The 22,435-nt window shown below is 33.9% G+C and overlaps 1 protein-coding gene across 4 annotated transcripts in view; it reads left to right on the plus strand.

Moving 5' to 3' along the window:
• RTTN (rotatin) overlaps positions 1–22,435 on the plus strand; it is an 80,185-nt gene that overhangs the window by 14,312 nt on the left and 43,438 nt on the right. For all 4 annotated transcript variants that reach the window (XM_032121078.1, XM_032121069.1, XM_032121062.1 and 1 more), the window contains 17 exons: positions 1,630–1,800; positions 3,100–3,312; positions 5,113–5,225; positions 6,339–6,465; positions 7,501–7,626; positions 9,695–9,811; positions 11,329–11,468; positions 11,689–11,860; positions 12,777–12,876; positions 13,858–13,946; positions 16,034–16,151; positions 16,419–16,515; positions 17,300–17,368; positions 17,718–17,906; positions 18,599–18,838; positions 20,191–20,335; positions 21,118–21,272. In XM_032121078.1, coding sequence (XP_031976969.1) covers positions 1,630–1,800; positions 3,100–3,312; positions 5,113–5,225; positions 6,339–6,465; positions 7,501–7,626; positions 9,695–9,811; positions 11,329–11,468; positions 11,689–11,860; positions 12,777–12,876; positions 13,858–13,946; positions 16,034–16,151; positions 16,419–16,515; positions 17,300–17,368; positions 17,718–17,906; positions 18,599–18,838; positions 20,191–20,335; positions 21,118–21,272 — 2,381 coding nt within the window. The remainder of the gene's footprint in view (positions 1–1,629; positions 1,801–3,099; positions 3,313–5,112; positions 5,226–6,338; positions 6,466–7,500; positions 7,627–9,694; positions 9,812–11,328; positions 11,469–11,688; positions 11,861–12,776; positions 12,877–13,857; positions 13,947–16,033; positions 16,152–16,418; positions 16,516–17,299; positions 17,369–17,717; positions 17,907–18,598; positions 18,839–20,190; positions 20,336–21,117; positions 21,273–22,435) is intronic.

Below are 22,435 nucleotides of genomic sequence, written 5' to 3' on the forward strand. Positions count from 1 at the left end.
TCTGCTGAGCTGTGCTTTTGAAAATTTTAAGTAGTTTATTGCTAGTTCTATTGATGACACAATTTTTTTAAATGTCAGTTCTTTTACCAGACAATACTTGGAGTTTCACCTCAAGAAGATAAGCAGCCATTGAGAGAAACACATGTAGGGAAGGGAATCTGAGGGAAAAGCACTGACTACAAATGTTGGGGACCAATTTGATGTAAAAAACAACTTTCCCTTTCTTTACTCCTTATAAACTATCTGTTTAAAATTAGGGAGATAACTGTTCAGATCCAAATCTGGAATTCTAAGATACATACTATCCATTTCCTACCCAGGAACTATAGATCCTTGCACAAATTTCTGATATTCTTAACAATGTTGCTTAGCTGGGAAAGAAAGGAGAGGCCTTTTTGGCCCAGCAGAGGTTCAAAGCATCAAAGTACTGTTGATGAAACAATTTAAATTGCTGAGCACAGTTGAGAGTTGTTATATACAGGAATTATAAAATTAGTGAATAGCAGATAAAATAATTATGGCTGACTTGCGGTTTTGCGGACAAGTGAAAGCTGAAGCATAAGCTGGCATGGCTCAGGCATGCAACAAATGTACCAGATCTGCAGACTGAAACTTGTCTAAAGACTTGAATTAAATGTAGTCTTAAATGCACCTGACTTGAGTTAGAATTCATGAAAATATCACTGAATATGAAACAATAACAGCTGCATTATAAATTAATTAAAATACTGCTGTATGCTTCCCTATTCTCTATTTTATAAATGTTAATATTTATATTATTTATAGGACCTATTAGCAAATGAGAATTTTTTCTTTGAATTTAATATACTGATCTGTGAAAATCTATTATAATTGATCAACATCATATCAGTGCTGAAGATTTCTTGCAGAACATTTAATCTCAGAAGCTTAATATCTCTTTGTCTACTTGTTTTATGACCTGAATCAGTGTATTTCATTGCCTATAAATCTATCAAACTACAGTAGAATATATTATATGTATACCATACTGATTTTTATTAGTAGGATAATGTTTGTTTCCAGGTTACTAACAAACAAACCTCTGCAAATAAAGTGGGTAATGGTATACAGTTATTGATTTTTTTTTTAAATAGGAGAGAGGAAGAAAAAAACTTTGCCGCTTCCTCCGAGAATCAACAGGGATGAAAAACTCTTTGATGTTTTCAAAGTTATTGTGAATTGGTTTGGAAAGGTTTTTTTTTTATTATTTTTCAATTTTAAGGTAAAGCTTTATTAGCAGGTTCAAACCAGGACTTAATATTTCCTTATTAAGACTGAACTTCAAAATAGGTAAAATTTCAGAAGTTCAAAAGTGTAGTGAGCAGAAATTAAGAGCGTGGGGGGAGAGAAAAAAGTGAGAGAGGAAAGGGGAGGGAGCAGCCAGGAATGGGTAGTTACTGAGCAAAGTATTCTGAACTAAGAGTGAAGGTAGACTGATGTCTAGGACTAATGCATAGATGACAAACACAATGCTGTGTATTTTGTACCATTTGTGCAATTTTAGCTTATGTGGCATAATTGTGTTAATGATACTGCAGGTGCTGTGTAAACACTACACAGTGATGTTTCATTTTTTTCTAATTATTGTATTTCTGATTTTTTTTTCAGAAAGACAAATTGCTTCTGGTCCTGGGTTTGCTTGGAGAGACTATATTATATCACAAAAGCAATATGAGTGCAGAACAGCCCAAGGTGATGCTGGTGCATCACAGAATGGCATTTATTAGTGTTTCACTCTTCACTGTTAGATTGCTCCAAATACTTCTCCCTGTAGAAAAGGTATGTCATCACTAATTATAAGTGATTGTCTCTTGGTTTTGCATTTTAAGATGGCAGAAAGAGATACCTTCCTCAGGGATTAATACTGAGAAAATAGCCCCATGGACAGAGAAATTAATGTGATTTGCATTAGCTGGTGTATGATCACAGATAGCAACTTCATCCATTCTTCAGTTGCCAGTGTATTCTGCAGATAACAAATCTTAAAAAAAAACATTTTTTGACCAGTTTTTGAATGAGTTTTTGAAATTCAGTGTTCTTTTTCCTCCAGTAATGTTTTTTTCTGGTATGATGTATGGTTTGCAAAGCTCTGCTGCCCCCTGCTAGTTTATAGTATGCATGCAAGTAAGAGTAGAACTACACAGCATTTTACAATCATCACTCTTAATCTGATGGAATATAGTAAGCAATTATATTTCATAAATTAGAGTGATTTTAATTGGTCTTTGCTTCCAGTGCTCTTTAGAAGAAATTCTGTTGTAGCCCTTGGGGTTGGGTTTTTTTGTTTTTTATGGTGGAGGTGTTTTTTTCTTTATTTCAGATGGGAAGGTCTGATCAAGTTTTTATGTGGTGGAAGGTGTTAGATATTTAAACCTGAATGGGTTTAAATTTTTTGGACCACTTTTTAGTGGAATATAGCTTTTCTTAGACATTATTCAATCAGAGTAGAAGATCCATTTTCAGTTACAGGGTTTTTGTCACAAATATTAAGTCTTGTACCTGAAAATAAGTGTAGACATACTAATCCAATGACTTTTTATAATTTTTGTCTTTTATGTTCTTGTGACCTAACACAAAGTTTCCATTCTGTATGTAACGAGTTGGAACAAAGTTACTGTATTTGACATCACAATTTGAGTTGAAGGAATGTACACTTGCAGTTAAAAATAAAAGAAAAAACCCAAACCAACAAGAAAAATCCCAGTCCTTAGTTTGCAATATGACCATGTGGAATTGTAGACAGTTTTTTATTAAATACAGAAATAATTGTGGTCTATGTGTTCTCTGCCATCTTGTGGTCAGACAATGAATTGACTCCAGCAGTGTTTGTGCCGTGCCTGGATCATGCATAACTTTTGTGACTGGTTGCAAGTCTGATATTCGGAGTGACATCTAATTAACTATCACTTTTAATGAAGAAAAAATAATTATTCCTGTAGAACTCATTTAATGAAATATATTTCTCTAACTTTTAAGTAGCAACAATATTAATTGTACTTGTTGAATGATTGCAAATGCTATTGTTGGTTTTGCTGTATTTTCAGGCTGTTATTCTGACAGCTGCTTTCTTTTTCAAAGGCGAGTAAAGTTACACAAAAGAGTTTGCTGAACGCTTTATTCCTTCTCTCACTGGATATGTCCTTCTCCTTGGAGTACCCAAGCATTCATGAATCTGTTGCAGCCTATCTGGAGCAGATGAGTACTGAGAACTACAGTATTTATAAACAAGTTTCAGAAGCTGCATATTCGATTGAATGCACTTGTAGCTTTATGGTTGAAGTGCATAAGGAGGTGTGAAACTTTATTATTTAAAATATATCCTGTAGACAAAGTTCTTTCCTCACTTCCTTTCCTCTGTGTACTAGTTTGAAAACAAACCAGTGGGAGGCACTAAGTCAGAATAACAATTTAATGGAAATTAAAGAAAAGGGGAAAAAAAAGGTAAAAGAAAACACTGTCAAAGTGACAGAGTCAAGGTACGACCTGACACCCTGTTAGGCAGGGTGGTGGTAGCAGTCTGGTAGAATGGTGGCTGCAGTCCTCTGAAGCGGTGATCCTGTAGTAAAACAGTCTGCTCTTCCTCAGGAAGTCCAATGGTGGCTGTGTAGCTCCTGTCCTCTGGAAATCCAGTGGGAAGCCGGTGTCTCTGGTGTTCAGCCTCAGATTATATCCACGATGGGATGCTTGGTTCCTCCCTCTGGGTGGAGCATCTCACAATGGGGTAATGAGTCATGAGGCCAAGTGTTGATTAGGCTCATTAACAGGAGATAGTCCGGAGGGAGTTATCTCTGAGTCAGGCGGCAGGACAATGATGGGCAATTAACAGAAAGATAGTCTGGGGGGAGGAGGCAAGGAAACACTGCCCCACCTGGTTTCAACGGCTCCTGAGGGTGGTAATAGAATACACTGCAACCCAGGACACTCTGTTGTAAAAATTATAGTGTAGCATAGCTGAGGAAGATCCCTAAGTATGAGTATGCTGTAGGATACCAAATGTAGTCATGATGTTCATATTAGTCATGATGTTTGTGAAAAATCTTATCTGAAGTAAAAACAAAGAAATAAACAATTGGAGATTGGAAGTAGGCATGGGGCAAAGAAGGAAGAAGCAGCAAATACTCTGCTTATTTATACAAACATATACTTGTATATACATATATATCTTTATAATACATATTTATAGATATATATTTATATAATACACCATTTATTTTATATTTATTTAAATATATAGTGTGGGTGTATGTGTGTTGTCCAGGAGTTAAATATATTGTTCAGAAAATTTTAAATCCCAAGTACTTTGGCAATTGCTGGCAATTGCAGCTTTAATAAACAACTACTGGACTGGCTGAGATTTGTGTTTCAGTTTGTTGTGAAGACAACTGCTTTATTAGTTAAGAGATTCTGGCACAGTACTGAAATACTCTTCTCCATTATCCAAAGGGATAAGCAATTTTGCACAATACTGGTTCCATTGATACTAATATAAATGAGTAACATACAGCAATATAAATATAGTGCTGTCTTAAATCAGAGTTAATCTATCCTTTGTCTAGGCAGGTTCTGAACTTTATAGAAGCAATACTTTGCTCATAAAATGCTGTTTACAATAAAGTTAACTCCATCAAATTTAAATGGCTCATGTTTAATGTATTTGGTAACCAAATATGATAAAGACATATGTACTTAAATTTTAAAAAAAATCTAACTTGCTCTTTAGTAGTGATACGTTAAAAGTTTAGTAGTTAAATCTTTTATTATACTCTTCTCACATAAAATGCATATTGATTAAAAAAATAGTAATTTGAGTAATGTTATAGTGTTTGTGCTGTGAAATGTTAGACATACATTATTTCTACTGAGTTTAATAGAAGTTTATTTGGATTCAGCAGCTCAAGGGCTTTCAGGTCCGAGGAATAGGTTCTAAACTGTTTTTTGTTGAAACGTATTGAATTAGTTAATTATAAACTTCTCTGTGAAAGACTTAATATTCAATTATGATAAATTCTGAAAGATTATGCAGTAATATTGGATACTTTTAATTTTACTGGTTTTGCTAGTTTCATTCTTTCTCTTCATTTTACTTCACAGGGGGACAAGAATCTTTCTGAGTTACTAGAATTGGCAGATCAGGCCTTGAGTAGTCTACCCTTCCACCTGCACTTTCCCTTGCTTCAGGAATGCATTCACATATGCTCGAATATGTGAGTACACTACTATTTAAAACTCTGCTTGAGAAAATAAAATCGGTCATTTTTTTGGTGGATAAGGTTTCTCAAATAGGAGCCCAACGTGTTTATTCCCTGTATGAGCAATTATTTTCTTTTAGCCATTGAACAGTCTCTTCAAACTGATTTGTGCCATTCTGTAGTGGATTTCTTGAAAACTGAATTTGAGTTGCTAAACACTGTATGTTATATTTTATGTATGAGCTTTTATGATTTTGTATGTAAAGTTATGTGATTTATAAGGAAACAGTCTTAAACACTTTGCTTTCTTTCAGACTTCTTTAAAATCCTTTGCCCTGAGTGTATTTGTATGACTTACTTTTTTTTTACTTTCAGAAGTCGTAAAGGACTTACTTTATTGTAGATGCTTTCTATTACAATATGGCATCTCTTTTATTAAACAGCATGTTTTTATTGCTTTTTAGATTTTTCCATGGCTTTGGTTAGAGAATAAGTAACCTTATGGTGCCTGAAAAAGTTCTTTCTTGAACAACAAAAATTTAATTTTGTACTGATTCAGAACTTGGCTTTAGGGAATTTTTTCAAAGGAGACTGCATTTAAGAGCTGTCCAGTAAGTGATTTTAAATTATGAAATGTCAGAATGCTCTTCAATGTTCTAATGCTTTTAGAGTTAATTATTGTTTGATTACTGTTTCAGGCAGTAGGAAATTCAATTCACTTCATGGTAGTGAGATGGACTTTTACCTCTATAATGAAAAAATTCTAAAAGCACAGGTTTTTTCTATGATCATATATATGATCAAAGATGTCTACTGAAGCTCAAGAGAATTTTATGTTTTCAGATGAACATCAAATTTCAGGCTCTTAATTTTGATGAGAGAATTTTGAAAAACTATGGTCTTTGATTACCTACACGTTAAAAAGAATAAACATATGCAAACACAAAGATTGATACTATGATTTTGGCAAATATGTTGTGATCTCTGAACGTTTTTCTGTTTTTCAGAATGTATACCATTGCAGGAAGTTTTTTTCAGAGATTATCCTGAAATTTAACAAGAACATTTTTGTAGGCATCTCTAGGTAATGTAAAATAAATTAGTGACGTTAACTATTTTTAATTTTAGTTGGAAGTCTGCCAAGGCCAACTCATTGCTTCAGGCAGAGGGTCAGAAGTTGCTTCTCCGTCTATTGTCTCATCCTTTGTTGAATATAAAAGCTGAAGCCTATCACTGCTGTTTGGAAGTGGTTAAGGTTTGAATTAATGCTTAATTAACACTCTTGGTGGTGCCCTCACTAATGCATGTTATATGGTTTTGTCATTAAAAGCATTTCTAATGCAAATTCAGTTTACCATGTTATATGCTGAAAAATCAGCATAGGCCTGGGCTTGCAGTTCACTGTTACGTTCTTGGTATTAAGTCTGCTTGGTTAGGTTAGACTTCAGGTACTGCACTTAAAAATTATGTATAAAGAACATGTAAATCCTTTTATGTACTACTCCTGTTGTTGTTTGTTGGTTTGTTTTCTTTGGGTTTTTTTCCATGTTTTGGGGGGGTAGCAGGGGATGGATGGTGTTGTGTGTGTCTTGGGTTTTTTTATAGGGATATTTTGTTGCGGCCTTAGTTTTTTGTAATGATAGCCCAAAGGATAAAGAGCATGAACTTGCTGAAAGTATGGCTGCACTCTATGCTGGGAATGGCAATGTCATATTTATCAGGTCGTTTTAGGTATTCAGTAATATTGGCTCACAAAATAAAAATCTTTTTTGTTTTTGGATATAATACCTGATTGAAATTTTTGTTTTCTATAATGGTTATAATTTGTACTTGGTGTGCTTGTAGCACAGTTCAATAATGGACAACTATGCTGGAGCTAGTGTCTCTGAAAAAAAGAGTATATCCACTGAATGACACTTCTGTTTTTGTGATATTTTTACCAGCCTGTTTCAGGTTTTTCTTATTTTAATGTAATGCCAAAAGTTGTCTTATTTCATGTAATGCCAAGCAACACGCACGGGTTTTCTAATTTATTTTCACAATTATTCAAAATAAAACCAAAATGATTTTCTATTTCTTAGTCCTTGTGTAGTAACAGGAGTTTTCAGTCAGTGATCCAAACAGTTTGTATTTCTTCCAGGGCTGTCATGTTTAGCTTTCAGAACTAGTCTTCCAAAGCGCATGGAGAAAGTCTTTAACTGCATGACAACTTCGGGCTGTCTATAAAACAAGATGTAGTAGTGGAGACTGTCCTGAATTTTTAAACTAACAGACTTTATTTTTACTCAAGGACTGTTTAGGTATTCATAATATTGCAAAGCCTATGTCTTCAATCTGCCAGGGAGTACATTTTCTTCTACACCCTAAAGTGTTATATGAAATCTGTACATTCGGCCTTCAGGAAGATAAGAATGAGGTACTGTATTTACTAGCTGCATTTGTAGGTTGATGTGCATGCAGAGTAAGTGTTGATATTCTCCACAGTGGTCTAATGCTTACCTGAAGTTTTGACTAAATATGGTTTCTTGCATAAAGAAAAGCTATGCAAATAGTAAGGTTGTAGTCAATGGAAAGATTTTATTTTTAACAATGAATTCAGAGGAAAGATAATATTATGTGCATGGGATGCTATTAACTGTAATAAAGGCTAGTGAAAAATGAAATATGTTTTTTACTTTTTTTGTGTAATATATTCAGCCCTAGTAAAATGTACATGTGATGAAAAAGTTATGTACGGTGCTTTACATTTATGGGAAACATGAACTTTTAAGTATCAAGTCTTTGTAAAAGTGCGGCAATGTCTGAAATGGTTGAGGAACAAAAAGACACTTTAAATCTTCAAGTCTTTGCTATAAAATTGTATTTCACCGCCACAAACATCTGTGTTTAAATATAGTTACCTGAGTATTATAGAGGTATTTTACAATGTTATAGAACAGGACCAAATTTCCATTGGGTTCATTTATATGCATGACTGCTTAACATATGTGCACTATTTCCTAGCCTATAGAGCTAGGAAAGTAGGGAGTTGTGAGAGGAAGATAAAGTTACTTATGTTCTTCTTAACAACTCACTCACAGCTGATCTATAACATCCCTGCAGTCAGAAAGAACACTGACTAACAAATTATTTATATATTTTTAGCTTCTCTTCTGGAATGAGATTTTTTTTTTAAATTCAGTACTATGCACAGTTCCATTTAGAAGTGATTTTTTTTAGATGTGAGCATTTTAAAGAGAAAAGTAAAATATCTTTGAGAATGTGCTATGTGTTTATGCTTTGTGTATAATTTATCTTTTGCAAAGACAGCATTTATTTTGTCTACTCCATTGGGTATGTTATTAAAAAGACTGACAGTTTTCTCTGTTAGTGGTTGGTCGAGCAAAAGAAATAGATTTCAATTGATACTGAATTTAAAGTATCAGAGATGGACATATTTGTAAATATGCACTCATTTGTTCTCTACCTTACAGTGCATTTTTATTACACTTCCAACAAAATAGATAATATCATATCCAAGTATGTTTTTATTTATTTTACTTCTTGGCTGTATAACTGCTGCTTAAGTTTTCATAAAGCATCAGTTTAATCTTTCAGGCATGTGACAATGAGAAAAAAAATTGAGAAGAACCTTATATTTCAAGGTTAGGTTTGATATTTGCCATATGATTTTATAAAGCCAGTCTTTCTCTCAAGATAGACTAGAGTGATATTATGAAATGTTGTCCTTGTTGCCTGGGGTGAGAGGACTTTTAGCTCTTGCATAAAATGCAGAGTTTATCTGCTAAAGGTAGGTGTTCTCACACTGTATAATGAAAAGTTAATTCTGATAAGCTGGGCTTTTTTCCTCTATTCCCATTGCAGTAATAATTTTAGCTTGTAAATACTCTAATATTGTGTATCGTATAGATTATATACTAGATACATGAATGCAGTGTAACTGCTGTATCATATAGCTTTTTTGATTTTGATAGAGAGCTTCAGATGAATTATGATACAGTTTGAAATATTTGGTAGCCTTATTAGTTTGACTCTTTGCCTCAGGAAAGTGAAGTGGCCCCATAACAGGCTTTAAGTCTCTTGTCTTCCTGTATCTTCAGAAGCATATCATAGACTGGGAATAAAATGCCACAGAAAGGCAAGGTCAGGAAAGAAAAGAATAAGAGTTTCTTTTACCTGCAGGATAGAGGGACCAATAGGTGGAGAAGTTTAAGTGATGATTTATTTTATTTCAGAAAAGACAAACCAGAATTCTAAGGGGAAAATGATTGAGTGCTGTTCAGGCAGAACTATTTGTTTTCGCATGAAGGCTTTTCTAACAACTTAATGCTTAGTGTAGCTGACAATTTAACTGTAGCTTTCTGCAGTAACAATATTTTGTCTTTGAGACATTTCTGTATAACATTTCCAATTAGAGCATTGACAAACTGACTTCAACACATCAGTGGTTGTATTAGTTGATTGGTTTTTTTGTTACTGAGCAGGTGAACTCTACAGCCAAGACCATTCTGATACATCTGTTGCAAGGACAGTTAATGATGGAAGTATTAACTTGGAACAAGTTTATTGAGGCCCTCTTTCCTGTCCTTCCCATTTTACAGGTACTTTTAAGTGCTTTAATCTGAATTCGATGTATGCAATAATGTATATCACGGTAAATAACAGATAGAAGTAGCAGATGGAAAATAGATTAACAGTAGTATACATGCAGACTTGTAGCTCCTCTGTGATAATAGTTTTCTGATCAAATATACTCTCAAGAAATTGCAGTCAGGGTAAGCTATATTTTTAGTATATATAGATACTTGTTTTTTGGTGGTTTTGTTTCCAATGTTATAGAAATATCCCGTGAGCCTTAGTCTTCCTATTTCCAACGATGTGCAAATTTAATTTTCATTATTTTTACTCTCAGCTTGATCTAGAGGGAACTTTTGCCTTCTCAGTTGAATTTTCAGCCTAATTGCTCCATCTGAATTCTTTACTGTTTTTTTACTAGTACTTGAAATTTCCTTTCTGTGGTCTGCCCACAGTCTTCCAGATTAGATATTTTGCTGCATTTGCCTGGTGTCTGTTTTTTTGCCTTATTTCTCTCTTAGCTAATAAATTCAAGTATACATTTTGTCTTCATTTTCTCCAAAAATATCACTCTTGATAACTGTACCAACTTACTTGTTTCCCTGCTATGTGTTCATTAATTGCTTGCACCTCAGTATTGCCTAAGTTGAAAAAGCAGCTTATATAACTTAACTCTGTATGCAAACTGCACAAAAATCATGGCAAAAATGGGGAGAAATTGCAAATAAGATGGGCCATGAAATAGATGGCTCAGACAGAAAAATATGCAGAGGAGATACACTGAAAACTTGAAAGTGGTGGGAGAAGGGTTATTTCAGAGCTTTCTCAACCAGTAATTACAGCTTTTTTATGTTACCTGCATAGCTATCTTATATATGATTGACATTCAAGATTAAATAGGAGGGGATTTAATATAAGCTGTAGGTTAAACATGTGAGAAATTTTTGTGAGTAGAATTTCACTCTATTCTGTAGCCTGTAGTGGCTTTGTACAATAGATACCTAAGTAGAGCATACCAGAGGTTTATGTTTACTTCATGCATATAAAATACATTGTATTTTGCTCTACTTTTAAAATGTTTGCAGTATCATTACTTGACATAACTGATTCCCTTTTGTCTGTTTGTGTGAGAAAACGCTTTGACGAAGATCTGAAAATAGGTAGAATTTAATGTTTTAAAATAATTTTCTTGTAGGGACTAAATTTTATTTATTGAAATGGAAACGGGACTTACAAAGCAGCACCACATTAACAGATTGAAGGGTGAAGCTTTGGGTCAAAGTACCTCTAGGCCATGTAAAGAAATCTTTATTTTTATTTGTATACAGGATCATTTATTAATTTTTAAAATTACTTTCGCAGAGGAATATGAATCTGCAGAATTTGAATGTTTTCTTTAAAATTGCTGCTTTTTTTTTTTATGTTGCTCCTTCCCCACCCTCCCTTAGCCCCTAAAAAGGGAATTATGTTGTCTAATTTGCTACGTTAAGTAAGCGGATTTTTATAATTTTGGAAATCTTTGTTTGTTGCTTGTTTGTCTTAGGGTTATGCTGACACTAAAGATACTTTAGGTAAATGCATTCTCTCTTTGAGTGAAACAACCTCTGACAAAGGAGAGGGTGTTCTCCCAAGAACTCCCAGACTGCAGGCTGCTCTGCGCCTTCTCTTCTCAAAAAAACAGCTGTAAGTAATGCTCTGTAGCATTTCAGCACATCTTCTAATGTTGATGACATTTCCAATTTCTCCTAAATGTTATGCTGTGTCTTGATTTGAAGGGCTGATTAATCAATACGGAGTGTGGTACTTCCAACCCATATTATAAACTAATTAATTTCTAACTATACAGCTGAAATTTTCCAGTATGAGGGCTACATCTATTTATTTTAATTATTTATTCATTTAGGGTTCGTTCTGTAGCAGCCAAACATTTAGCATTTCATCTTCTGAATGAAGAAGGTGCAAGTCTGAAACGCCCACCTCTGGATGGTAATGTCCTTTCCAGCATTTCAAACTTATTTATTGTAGAAGGAGCTATGGAGCTAAAAATGAATGATAAAATGGACTCAATAATTAAGGTTAGTAAACTCTGTCTGAATTTTGCCCTTCTACCTGCCCAGTCTCTGAAGTTTTCCACTTTCAGAAGGTTGCAATATTTCATACAAATTACCTTGCTTCGTAAAAAGAAATCTATTGATGTATTCTTTGTGTGCACTGAAACAGTAGTTTTCATGCTATCATTTGCAACACTAAGAAAAAATTCTTCCTTTTTTTCTTCTCTTCTCTGCAGAAAAGACTTGGGTATAGAGAACACTGGCCTGCTCTGTTTATAACAATTTCATTCTGCATGGATAGAATCTGATTTTTTTCTCATCTAGTTTTTTCCCCAAAAAATCAATTTTTACTGAAACAGGCACAAATAATCTTTAATATGAAATATTTTAAAACTGATTGCAAACTTATGTCTGTGTTTACTTAATATTGCTTCTGTTGCAAAGTGTAAAACAAATCGTGAATGAATGACTCATGGAAAAACTTGTCCCTTCTTTTTTTCTTATCTCCCCTCCATTCTCCTTTCTTCCTTCCCCTCAATACTTTCAGATTAACAATACGATAAGCAAATGCGAAGATGCTTGACCCTATTGCTGTTAAAAAGTCAGTCCCCTATACAGACTGAAAAGCATGTTCTAGCTTTTCTGTATAGTTTCAAGCTTTCTGTAGTCCTACATAAATTAAGCGTTATTTGTTAGAAGTCTGCAACTATGGTGCACTGGAAACTATTTGGTTTTCATATTCCACAGGCGTTATTAGAGGTTTGTTGCCAGAAGATTATAACCTAATCCATTCTTATTACATGCACGTGGGATCTAACCAAATAAATTCTAATAAGGAATTAAGATATTTTTATTTTCTACTTCCTGTTAGGAAATTTGGCTGGTTACCTTGTTTCATGATAGCATACTAGATGCAAATCTATTATTATTTTACTTTTAGGCAGAAACTGTTGAAAAGCTGTATGATATCTTGACTTCTGATGCTGTTGACCTAGTTTTACGGAAGTCTGCAGCTGAGCAGCTGGTTGTCATTTTAGAAGGTAGAATTCTTCAGAAAATTTGAATTCATGTGCTGGTCATTCGTGAGCTTGAAGTTTTGCTAGGTTTGTCTGTATGCTTGTGCTGAGGGTACTCTTCGTAATTTTTGTTTTATGAATTTTGATAAAAAGGATAAATGATTGAATTACAATGCAAGTAAGCAATCTTACCTAGAGCATTATTTCACTTGGTGCATAACTGTAGAGTTTCAAACCTTGATGTTTTTATTCTGTATACTCAAACTCTGATTCAATAATGTTTTCTTCAAGGAATTTAAATTCTAATGAGAGAATGTGAGTTCTTCACCATGGGAAGGTGAAGTCTTAGATATTAAAAATATTGTCAGAAAAATTATCACAAAAATGAAGAAGTGTATCTACTTTGTCTCATAAAATACATTTAGTTATGGCTGTAAAGGTTTTCAGATGTTTCAAAATTGAAACAAAGCATTGGATGAAATTGTGAAGGAAAAAATGGAGCTTTATCAGGACAGATTTAATATGAAGGATCACTTTTTAGTTATTAAAAAACATACAAGCCAACCCAACCAATTCAAATGAGATATCTTTTTGTTATTGTTGTTGAACATTCTTAAACCAGATACTGTAAAGGGTTAAGTCAATGGAAAATACTCTCATGGGGATTAAGTAAATACCATTTTCAATTCCACATTAAACTGTTAAAGTCTTTTAAAATGTTACAAGTGAAATCCTCGTTTGACTAAAATTGAGTTGCACTGGGATTACTGTAATTCTTCAACACAAAATTCTTATGGAAAGTTATGTAAGGTATTGAAGAATCTTGTGTTCAAGAGGCTATTATAGTCAGTTAAAGTACTTTGAGAGGGCTTGCCTTGCTAGAGATCTGTACTACTGTTGATTGATAAGCAATTTTAGAAACTTGTTCTAGACAGCAAAAAAAGATGTTTAATATTAAATTTTTGCAGAACCAGTAATTCTTACTATCTTTTGCTTTTCCTACAGATACCAAAATGCATGACATTGTGAAAAAGTTGGGTGTGAAAGAAAAGATATTGGCTTACCTTAATGAATGTGTACATGTGGATGGCAAGGTAAAAGTATGGTTAGAGGTTCTTCTGCAGCATTGCACAGCACGTTTTTTCTGCACTTCAAACACTAGTCTTTGTGCATTAATGCTGCATTGAATACAAGTGTTTAATAACAATTATAATAGCAATATGTATTTAATTCTAGTTTTGATAATGCTAAGATTCTCTTAAAGAGTGAAGATTGGTTTGCCTACCTATGAGAAGAGTTAGCCAGAAAACTATGTGTATGGTGGGGTTTTGGAATGTACGAAAACTTCCCTGAAAGCTTTCTCAGTTGGGGCCAAAAAAGTATTTTAATGACCTTAAAAAAAAAAGTATTATGTTATGTATAATAGTCTCTAAACTTAAATTCTGAAGCAAATTATAATTAAAAATGAGATGTAATTGTATGGCATGTTCTTGTAAATGTGTCAGATTGAATTTCAGGTATAAATAATTTTCTGACCAATAGAAGATCACTTCGCCAGGGAGGGTCTCTTGTTGTAGTTGATGGAGCTTTCCATTTTTGTAATATGGATAATCTGATGCTTGATTGCTTCTGGAATTCATTCTTTGAAATCATTTCATGCAAGCATATTTAGACTAGATAGTGCTTAATGTAACCTCAGTGTATAAAGCTTTTTGGCTTTCTTGCATGGTATTGTTATCCCATTCCAGCAGTCCAAATCTTGAGTTAGTTTTAGAAACCATGAGAAGTTTTATGTAATGACATTTTTCCCAAAAGTGTACAAGAGAAAAAAACTGCTTGATACTTAGTGGAATTCCTTTTTTTTGTCAAACTAATGAAAATTACATTCTTCTTCAGGAGTGGCAATTTCCCGCCCAGATTATCAGTATCTAAGATTATTTTATCTCTGTAGCATTAAAGAATGTCTTCTCCAGTTTATGATAGCTTGTACAGAAGTACTTTAGTAAACTGTTCTAATACAGTTGAAGCAATTGAAATATTGGGTTCCTCAGGTGTTTTACTGTGGGGGTTTTTTTAGTATCAGTTTTTTAGTATCTTCTTTAGAGAGAGAAAGTAATCCAAATGTTGTTTTGGTTTGGGTAGTGAGTAGATATTGCTCAATAATACAGAATGACAAGCATGGGAAATATATTGCCCTAAACAGATTCTTCATGGTCAAGTAAGAGTCTAGGATGAACTTTAAAATAATATTTTTAGCCCTTTATAAAGTTTAATTTAATCCAGGAAGGGTTCAGGCAGCAGCTCTCTATGGCCTGTGACATTAGGACACTATCCTAAGGGAATCTAGTCCAGATTATTGGTTCTCCCCTTGAATGATTTTTTTTTTTATTTCATCATAAAATTAATAGCAAAAAAAAAATCAACAAAAAAATCTTACATGTTCTTAGAAAGGTGGCTACCTGAGAAAAGAAAATAGAAGAAGTAGTAGAAGTAAAAAGCAGCATCAAAATAAGGCTTTATGTATAACTGTGCAAAAGATTCTTTCCATACTAAATAAGTAGGGCTTTTGTTCATGCAGTATTAAACTGAAATGTATTTGTTGATGCTGTTGGTAAAACAAATTTTAAAGGCAGAAACTCATAGGCAAAGTAATGATACAGTGAACGAAATACTCTCTTCTCATTCTTAGGAGCTGTGACTTTGGTTGTATTTTTGGCCATTCACTGATACTTTAACTTTTAGCAAACTTCTTTCCATTCTCATGTCCTGACAGCATGGGACCCAGAAAATTAATGTAATATAATAAAATATTTGCATTTTTTAGAAAATGAATAAACTTACACAGTTGTAAATACTTGGTGGTTTTTTAAATAATTCAGCTCACATATATCCTTGTTAAAATTATATAACTTGAAAGCAAGTGTTGTAATTCTGTTATGAAGCCAAAGACCAATAAAATTACCATCAATTAATAATAAAATGAATCAAAAAGTAAATAAATATTTTTTAATGAATATGCAGTTGTCATCTGGCTGAAATGTGCTTGTCTAAGGAAGTTCTAGGCTTCTCTTTTACAAGTGATGGAATATATTGCTTAATAGTGTGAGAGTTCATGTTAAGCACATCATAATAAATTATACTGATAGTTATCTTTATTTAATCTTTTTCTCTGTTCCTGCAGCTTATGGAATCCATAGTGTTACCATGTCTGACACTCCTACGCAAAATTGTGTCTGTTGACCCAGTTGTTCGCCTGTCCTTAGCACAGCAGCCTTCTTTACTGCTTTTGCTATTCAGAGGTAAAGACTGTATTTCCACTGTAATACCCAGTTAGATGTTTAACCAAATACCTTCTTAAGAACTTCGATTCTTCTTCTCAATCTGAAGAACTTCAGATTCTGCTACTTAAGAGATAAACCATCGTGTGCTCGTTTTACCCATGTTGTGGCATGTGTTGAAGAGATTGGCAGGAAACTGTGGAAAGCAGTTGCTTTTAACTAGTGTCTATGTATTATTAGGTGTCAATGTTTTTCTAATGCATTTATAATTATCTTTATTTTATTCAGTTTCCCTGATACTCCAAAGTGATCGTGCTGTTTTAACTGAAACTGCAATATTGCTTTGTCTTCTGTTGTTTGATGAAGTAGCAAGAACAGAAACATGGTATGAAAATCCACTTATTTAATAGCATATTTTCTAGATAAATTTGAAGGTTTTAATAGAAATAAATTTTTATATGTCTTCAGACAAGTTGTGCTCCAAACTTTCATAGATCCAAAATTGCATATTTGTAGTCCAAATTGTTTCAATACTTGGGTTACATGCTCTATAGGCCTACATGGCATATTTTTGCACTATGAATACCTCAGTGTTAAGTTTATTTTTCAAAAAACCTTGATTGGTCTGTAGTCCATCTTTTCCATGAATAGAAACTATGCAAATAAAATAGCTATTTGTAGACAGGTTTTTTAAACTTAATTAGAATTCTCCTATTTACTTTGGCTTTTAAGTGTAGCAGTTGTCTTTAAAGCATCAGACCTCAACTTATGATATTTTATTATTTGAAAGTTGTGTATGCATGAAAAAATATGCTTTTAGCATATTTCACATACATGAAATATACTGAAAATACTTATAATGTGTGGGTTTTCTCTAACAGAAAAAACGAAACAAGTATGTGGGGTTTTTAATGTACAGTATATCTGCAATAAGTATGCCATATTTAAGACCTATCTAAGTATCTTAAGATTTAAGAACTATCTTAATATTGCATAATCATGAAGAAATACTGTTTATTAATACACATTATTCATCAATGGGTTATTAAAGATCTAGCTAAAGGGAGAAATACATCTATATCCAAATAATAAGGAAATAATGTGTGTAGCATTAGGAGAAAATCAAATCTTAAAATAGGGCATAATGACTATGACTTAATCTCTTGCAGGGCTGATGGCATAGCCAGTAATTATACTGAGGTACCTGCCTTCAGTTTACCTGTTGCTGTTGTTAGAAGGTATGTGTGGGTAGTGACTGGTTGGTTGGTTGGTTGGTCCATTGGTTTTGATTGCTTTACAGTTTCCTGCTGATTTCCATTTGCTGTCCTTCCTGAACTATGGAAGTGGCAGAATGAGGGGAAACCTTGATTTAATATCAAATCAGCATTTTGATGATGATGAAATCAGCATTTTTAAATAGGGAGTTTTTTTTCTCCATGTCTTTTTTGTCTGTAAATGAGTTTCAGAAACTTTATTTGCAAACTTACAAGCTGGTTGTAATGGAACATTTAATTTAAAAATGAGCAAGCAAGAAAAACTCTCACCAACCACTTTCAAAAATTGTTACTGTTATTTGTGTATTTTTAGGTATCATCTGCCAGTCAGGATCACTGCTCATCATGTAGTTAGCCCTAATACTGTTGTGGTACCATTGTCTTCTGAGTGCTTGACTATGAAACCTGTGTCAGATATGCTTAAGACAGCCTGGAATCTGTCATGGTACCATGGGATTGAAAACCTACTGCAGCTGATAAATTATGAGAAGGAAGCAGAAACGTGAGCCATTTTATCTTTCATTTTAAGTCCCAATAGATCTCAATTAAAATAACATTCCATCAAGTTTAAATAGGTTTTCAACTTCAAACAGCAGTTCAAGCTGTTACTTGTTTGAGAATGCTGTCATTTAAATGTAAAGGATCACATCCCAAGAGGATGAAGGTATGTTCTCACAGCTAATGTTTTACCTCAGTTGTGTTTATACATAGAGTCTAGAGCTTGATCTAGCTTTTATTGATGGTCAGGCTAAATTCAACCAGCTTTAAATGGGCTCTGTGGCTGTTTTTCTTTGTAGTCATTGTGGTTTCTTAGGGAACTGACTCCTTTTTCCTACTATGTAGACCCCAACTATAAAGTTGCATGACTTTTTCTTTATTTTCTTGAAGGTTTAAATTTTAAGTAAATATTCTTCTTAATGGTAATGCTAAGACTTAGTATTTAGGTTCTGTTTTTCCAAAGAACTCAAAACACCTCATGATTTACATGTGATGGTGTTGTTTTTGGTTTTAATTTTTTGTTTGCTTTGGTTTTTTTGAAGGGTTAATGAAGAAAGAATTGGCTAACAAAAACAAAGTTTCAAGTCAATTTCTGTTTTGTCTTCTCAATTAAGCAGGAAAGGGAAGAAGTCAACATTCTCTGAAACAGATTGCAGAGACACTGGCTGTTAATAATCTTTCTCTATGCCTTTTCAGATTTTTAGATTCTCTGAAACTTTCCTCAGAAGACATTCTTATATTGAAAATAACTCACACAAACTATGGACTGCAGGATTGTCTTAGTTTGATCATTCAGGCAGCATCCCACAGTGATGTTAGGACGGCTCTCACTAGGCTTAGCTTCTATGTCTTGAATGACAGACTTGCATTAAAATGCAGTTCTGGGCCTTTTGGAGCCACTTTGAAGAGCTTTGATTGGCAGAAAGCAATGAACAGGTAAGCATATTGACTACAAGAATCCATTAAAGATTGTTATACTAAAATGGTAAAATTTCTACTTTTCATATTTTAAATTAAGGGAATTGATTGTCAATGCATCTCTGATTCTGAGATATAGATATAGATATAGGCTGACAGGAGCCGTAGGCAGTTCAACAAGGGGAGGTGCAGAGTCCTGCACTTGGGGAGAAACAAGCCCATGCCCCTGTATATCCTGGGATTCACCAAGCTGGGAAAGCAACTGCAGAAAAGGATCTGTGGGTCCTGGTGGACACCAAGGTGGAAATGAGCCAGCAGTTTGTCCTTGCAGTAAAGAAGGCAAGTGTTATCCTGGGCTTCTTTAGGAGGAGTGTTGGCAGCAGGCTGAGGCAGGTGATCCTTCCTCTATTCAGCACTGCTGAGGCCACATCTGGACCTCTGGGTCCAGTTTTGGACTTGCCAGTATAAGAGAGAATCGTACGGAGAACACATACTGGAGAGAATCCAATGAAGCACCACAAAGATAATGAAAGACTAGAGTATCTTTCCTATGAGTAAAAGATGAGAGAGTTGGGACTATAAATGTGGAGGAAAGAAGGCTCAGAGTGAGGATCTTATCAGTGTGTACGAGCAGCAGAAGAGAAGGTGGGGCCAGGCTCTTTCCAGTGGTGTCCAGTGACAGAAGCAATGGCCGCAAACTGAAACACAGGAGGATCCCTGTGAATATCTGGAAACACTTTTTTACTGTGAAGGTCACAAAACACAGACACAGGTTGCTGAAAGAGGTTGTATCATCTGTATCCTTGGAGTTACTCAAAAGCTTCCTGATTGTGATCCTGAGCAACCAGCTGCAGGTGTCCGTCCAAAAGCAGGGCATCAGGACCAGGTGACCTCTGCAAGTCCCTTCCAGTCTCAAAGATTATGTGATTTTGTAATTGACATACACAAAACTATCAAATATTTAAAATTCTGTATTTAAAAGAAGGGCTATTTGAAAGGCATAGGTAAACTTTACTATTATTATCAGATGCTAATATTTCATAAATAATTAATTTTTTATTCCCTGTCTGTGATCCTGCTCAGATTTGTCTACATTTTACTATACAGAATTCCATGTTTACCATATACAAGTCAACTTTAAAATATACATAACTATTTTTCATGCTAATAATAACAGTAACAACAATATTAACAGCATATTATAAGTATAATATGTTAATACAATGCCATATTTTTTATATGTGAATATGTGTATTATACATATTCTGTATAATTTAACACTTGCAGGTTACTTCAGTCCTATTAGCCTGAGATTTTAATCTCTCTTTTAAAATGCTACAAGTATGAAAGTATTTTTATTTGTATTTCAGGTTTCTACAAGTGCTTCCAGCTTCTGTGGAGGATGAAAAGCTTTTGGTAGATGTCTTAAGATTTTTAAACAAATTGCTTAGAGAGCAGAAATCAAATCTGGAGTCAGACCATCTAAAGTGGATCTTGAAATCATTTCTTAAAAATGTAAGAACAAGGTTGTTGTATATACTTACATGATTTGATTGACCATGTAACTATACTTGCACACACATGTGCATACATGTAGAGCAGCATGAGAGTGTGCTTAGCTACATAGCTACAAATGCATTAGCTGTGTAACATGCCAGATCATCCATTGTCTTACACAGGGTGTCCTATGTTAAATACAGTTTGCATGCACTTGCATTTTGCCATTTGCAAATACAATCTATGCATTTAGGGAAAAATGCTAGTAGACTTCATTTCAATTACTTATAGACTGCAGGTATTTCAATTATATCGCTACCTGGGAATCCTATTAATTTTTTTAAGTATGGCCCATTCAATACATTAATATAAAACCTTAAAGTCATGTGATATGAAGTCTTTCAAGCAGCTGCAATGTACAAAATGGAACCCGAACTAATTTTGTTACTATGTGTTTTCTGGTTTTTTGTGATCTGTTTTTTATTTCAGGTTATTGCTCTATTACTTCGAGTTTTCTTTCATGCTTCAAAATACAGTCTACTTAATTCCAGGATATTTTAAAGGCCTTCCCAGTAGATTCTTTTATGGCATTTAGTAGATTCGCGATTCAAGTTATTGGTAATTATAGGGTTTTTTCACTGTGCCTTTTGCAGTTACTTCTTAGTAAAGTAATCATGGAATTTCTGATGTATAATGTGTGTGATTTGCAAGTTTGCAACAGAAAAATGGCTTTAATGAGGGTATTAAAATAGGATTTAAACAATGCATTATGTGACTGTATTTTTATTCTTTTCTTTTAGCAGCAAAAATCCCTTTTGGGCCTCCTGGTGCGAACAGAATCCCAAGTGCAAGATGAAATGGATGAAACACAGGCTGCTGTCAGGCAGCGACTGGATAAAGAACTCATTCGTCTTTTTAACATGTTGCTTGTTTGTTCCGTGTCAGTGACTGACAGGTACAGTGCAAATAGACCTGCCTGGGTGATTCTGACTGGGGATCATAACTCCTATTGCTGCTGAATTTTGGTCAGAGTTTGAATATCATTACATCATGACTCAATTGTTCTGAACCGTAAAAATTGAATATACACTCTTGAAATGGAAATCAACATTAGATATTCCTTTTCACAGTAAAATTAGGAAATTAACCAGGAAACTTAAAAGAGAATGTGCTAGTGGTCACTTAGCAAATGCATAATTAAATTGATTGCACTGAGAAGATGGGCTATTTCTTTTTCACTGCTGCAAATTTGCATGAACAAATGGTAACTTCATTGATTTTGTAGCATGTGTTTATAGCAAAGTAAAACATAGAAATATTTGAAATATCCATAAATACTTATTTTCATTGAACTCCTTTTTTGGCCTGTTTGGGACAGCTACTTTTAGCATGAAGTTCCAACCTTTTTCTGTCATTTGAGCAAACACAGAAATTAATTTATATTATTTTTTCTTCAAGTTTCTCATAAAACCTTTCCCACACCAAATCTCTCTATCCAAATGTATTCTAAGAGCTAGTAAAATTGCAGATTAAGATAATATTTGATTATTTAGTATCACAATATAACTGTTTGTGAAAATATTTTCAAAATGTTACCTTTTTCATTATTCCCACCTGGTTATTTTCTAAAAATTTTGACAGTGGGAAAAGGGGCATATTATAGAAATCACTGCTAGTTATGTATCTCACACTCCTGTATATTTATCTACTTAATTCTAGATTTATTGTATTTTGCAGGAAATATTTTTAAACTTGTCTCTTGAACCAGAACAAACATAGGTGTAACAGGCCACGCATTTAAGAGTTGGACTTGATAATCCTTGTGGGTACCTTCCAAATTAGAATATTCTTGATCCTGCGTGATTCTGGAACTACTGAGCTTTGCATCTCTTGTCATTGTGTCATCTGTTGTCCTCAGTCTCTTGCCCTTTATTTAACATGCTCCTTAATAATGAGTTATATCTCCTTTGCCTTTTTTTAGTTAAGCAACTTTGTTGTAATCAGATGCAATATTATGTTTTCAGAACCTGTGCAAAGCTAGACATGTGAAATTTAATTTCATGTTACTCTTTGTATAACACAATATTAAGTAATTGAGATGCTGAGCCTCACAGACTA

Source organism: Corvus moneduloides, chromosome 1, assembly GCF_009650955.1.
Source record: "Corvus moneduloides isolate bCorMon1 chromosome 1, bCorMon1.pri, whole genome shotgun sequence".
NCBI lineage: Eukaryota > Metazoa > Chordata > Aves > Passeriformes > Corvidae > Corvus > Corvus moneduloides.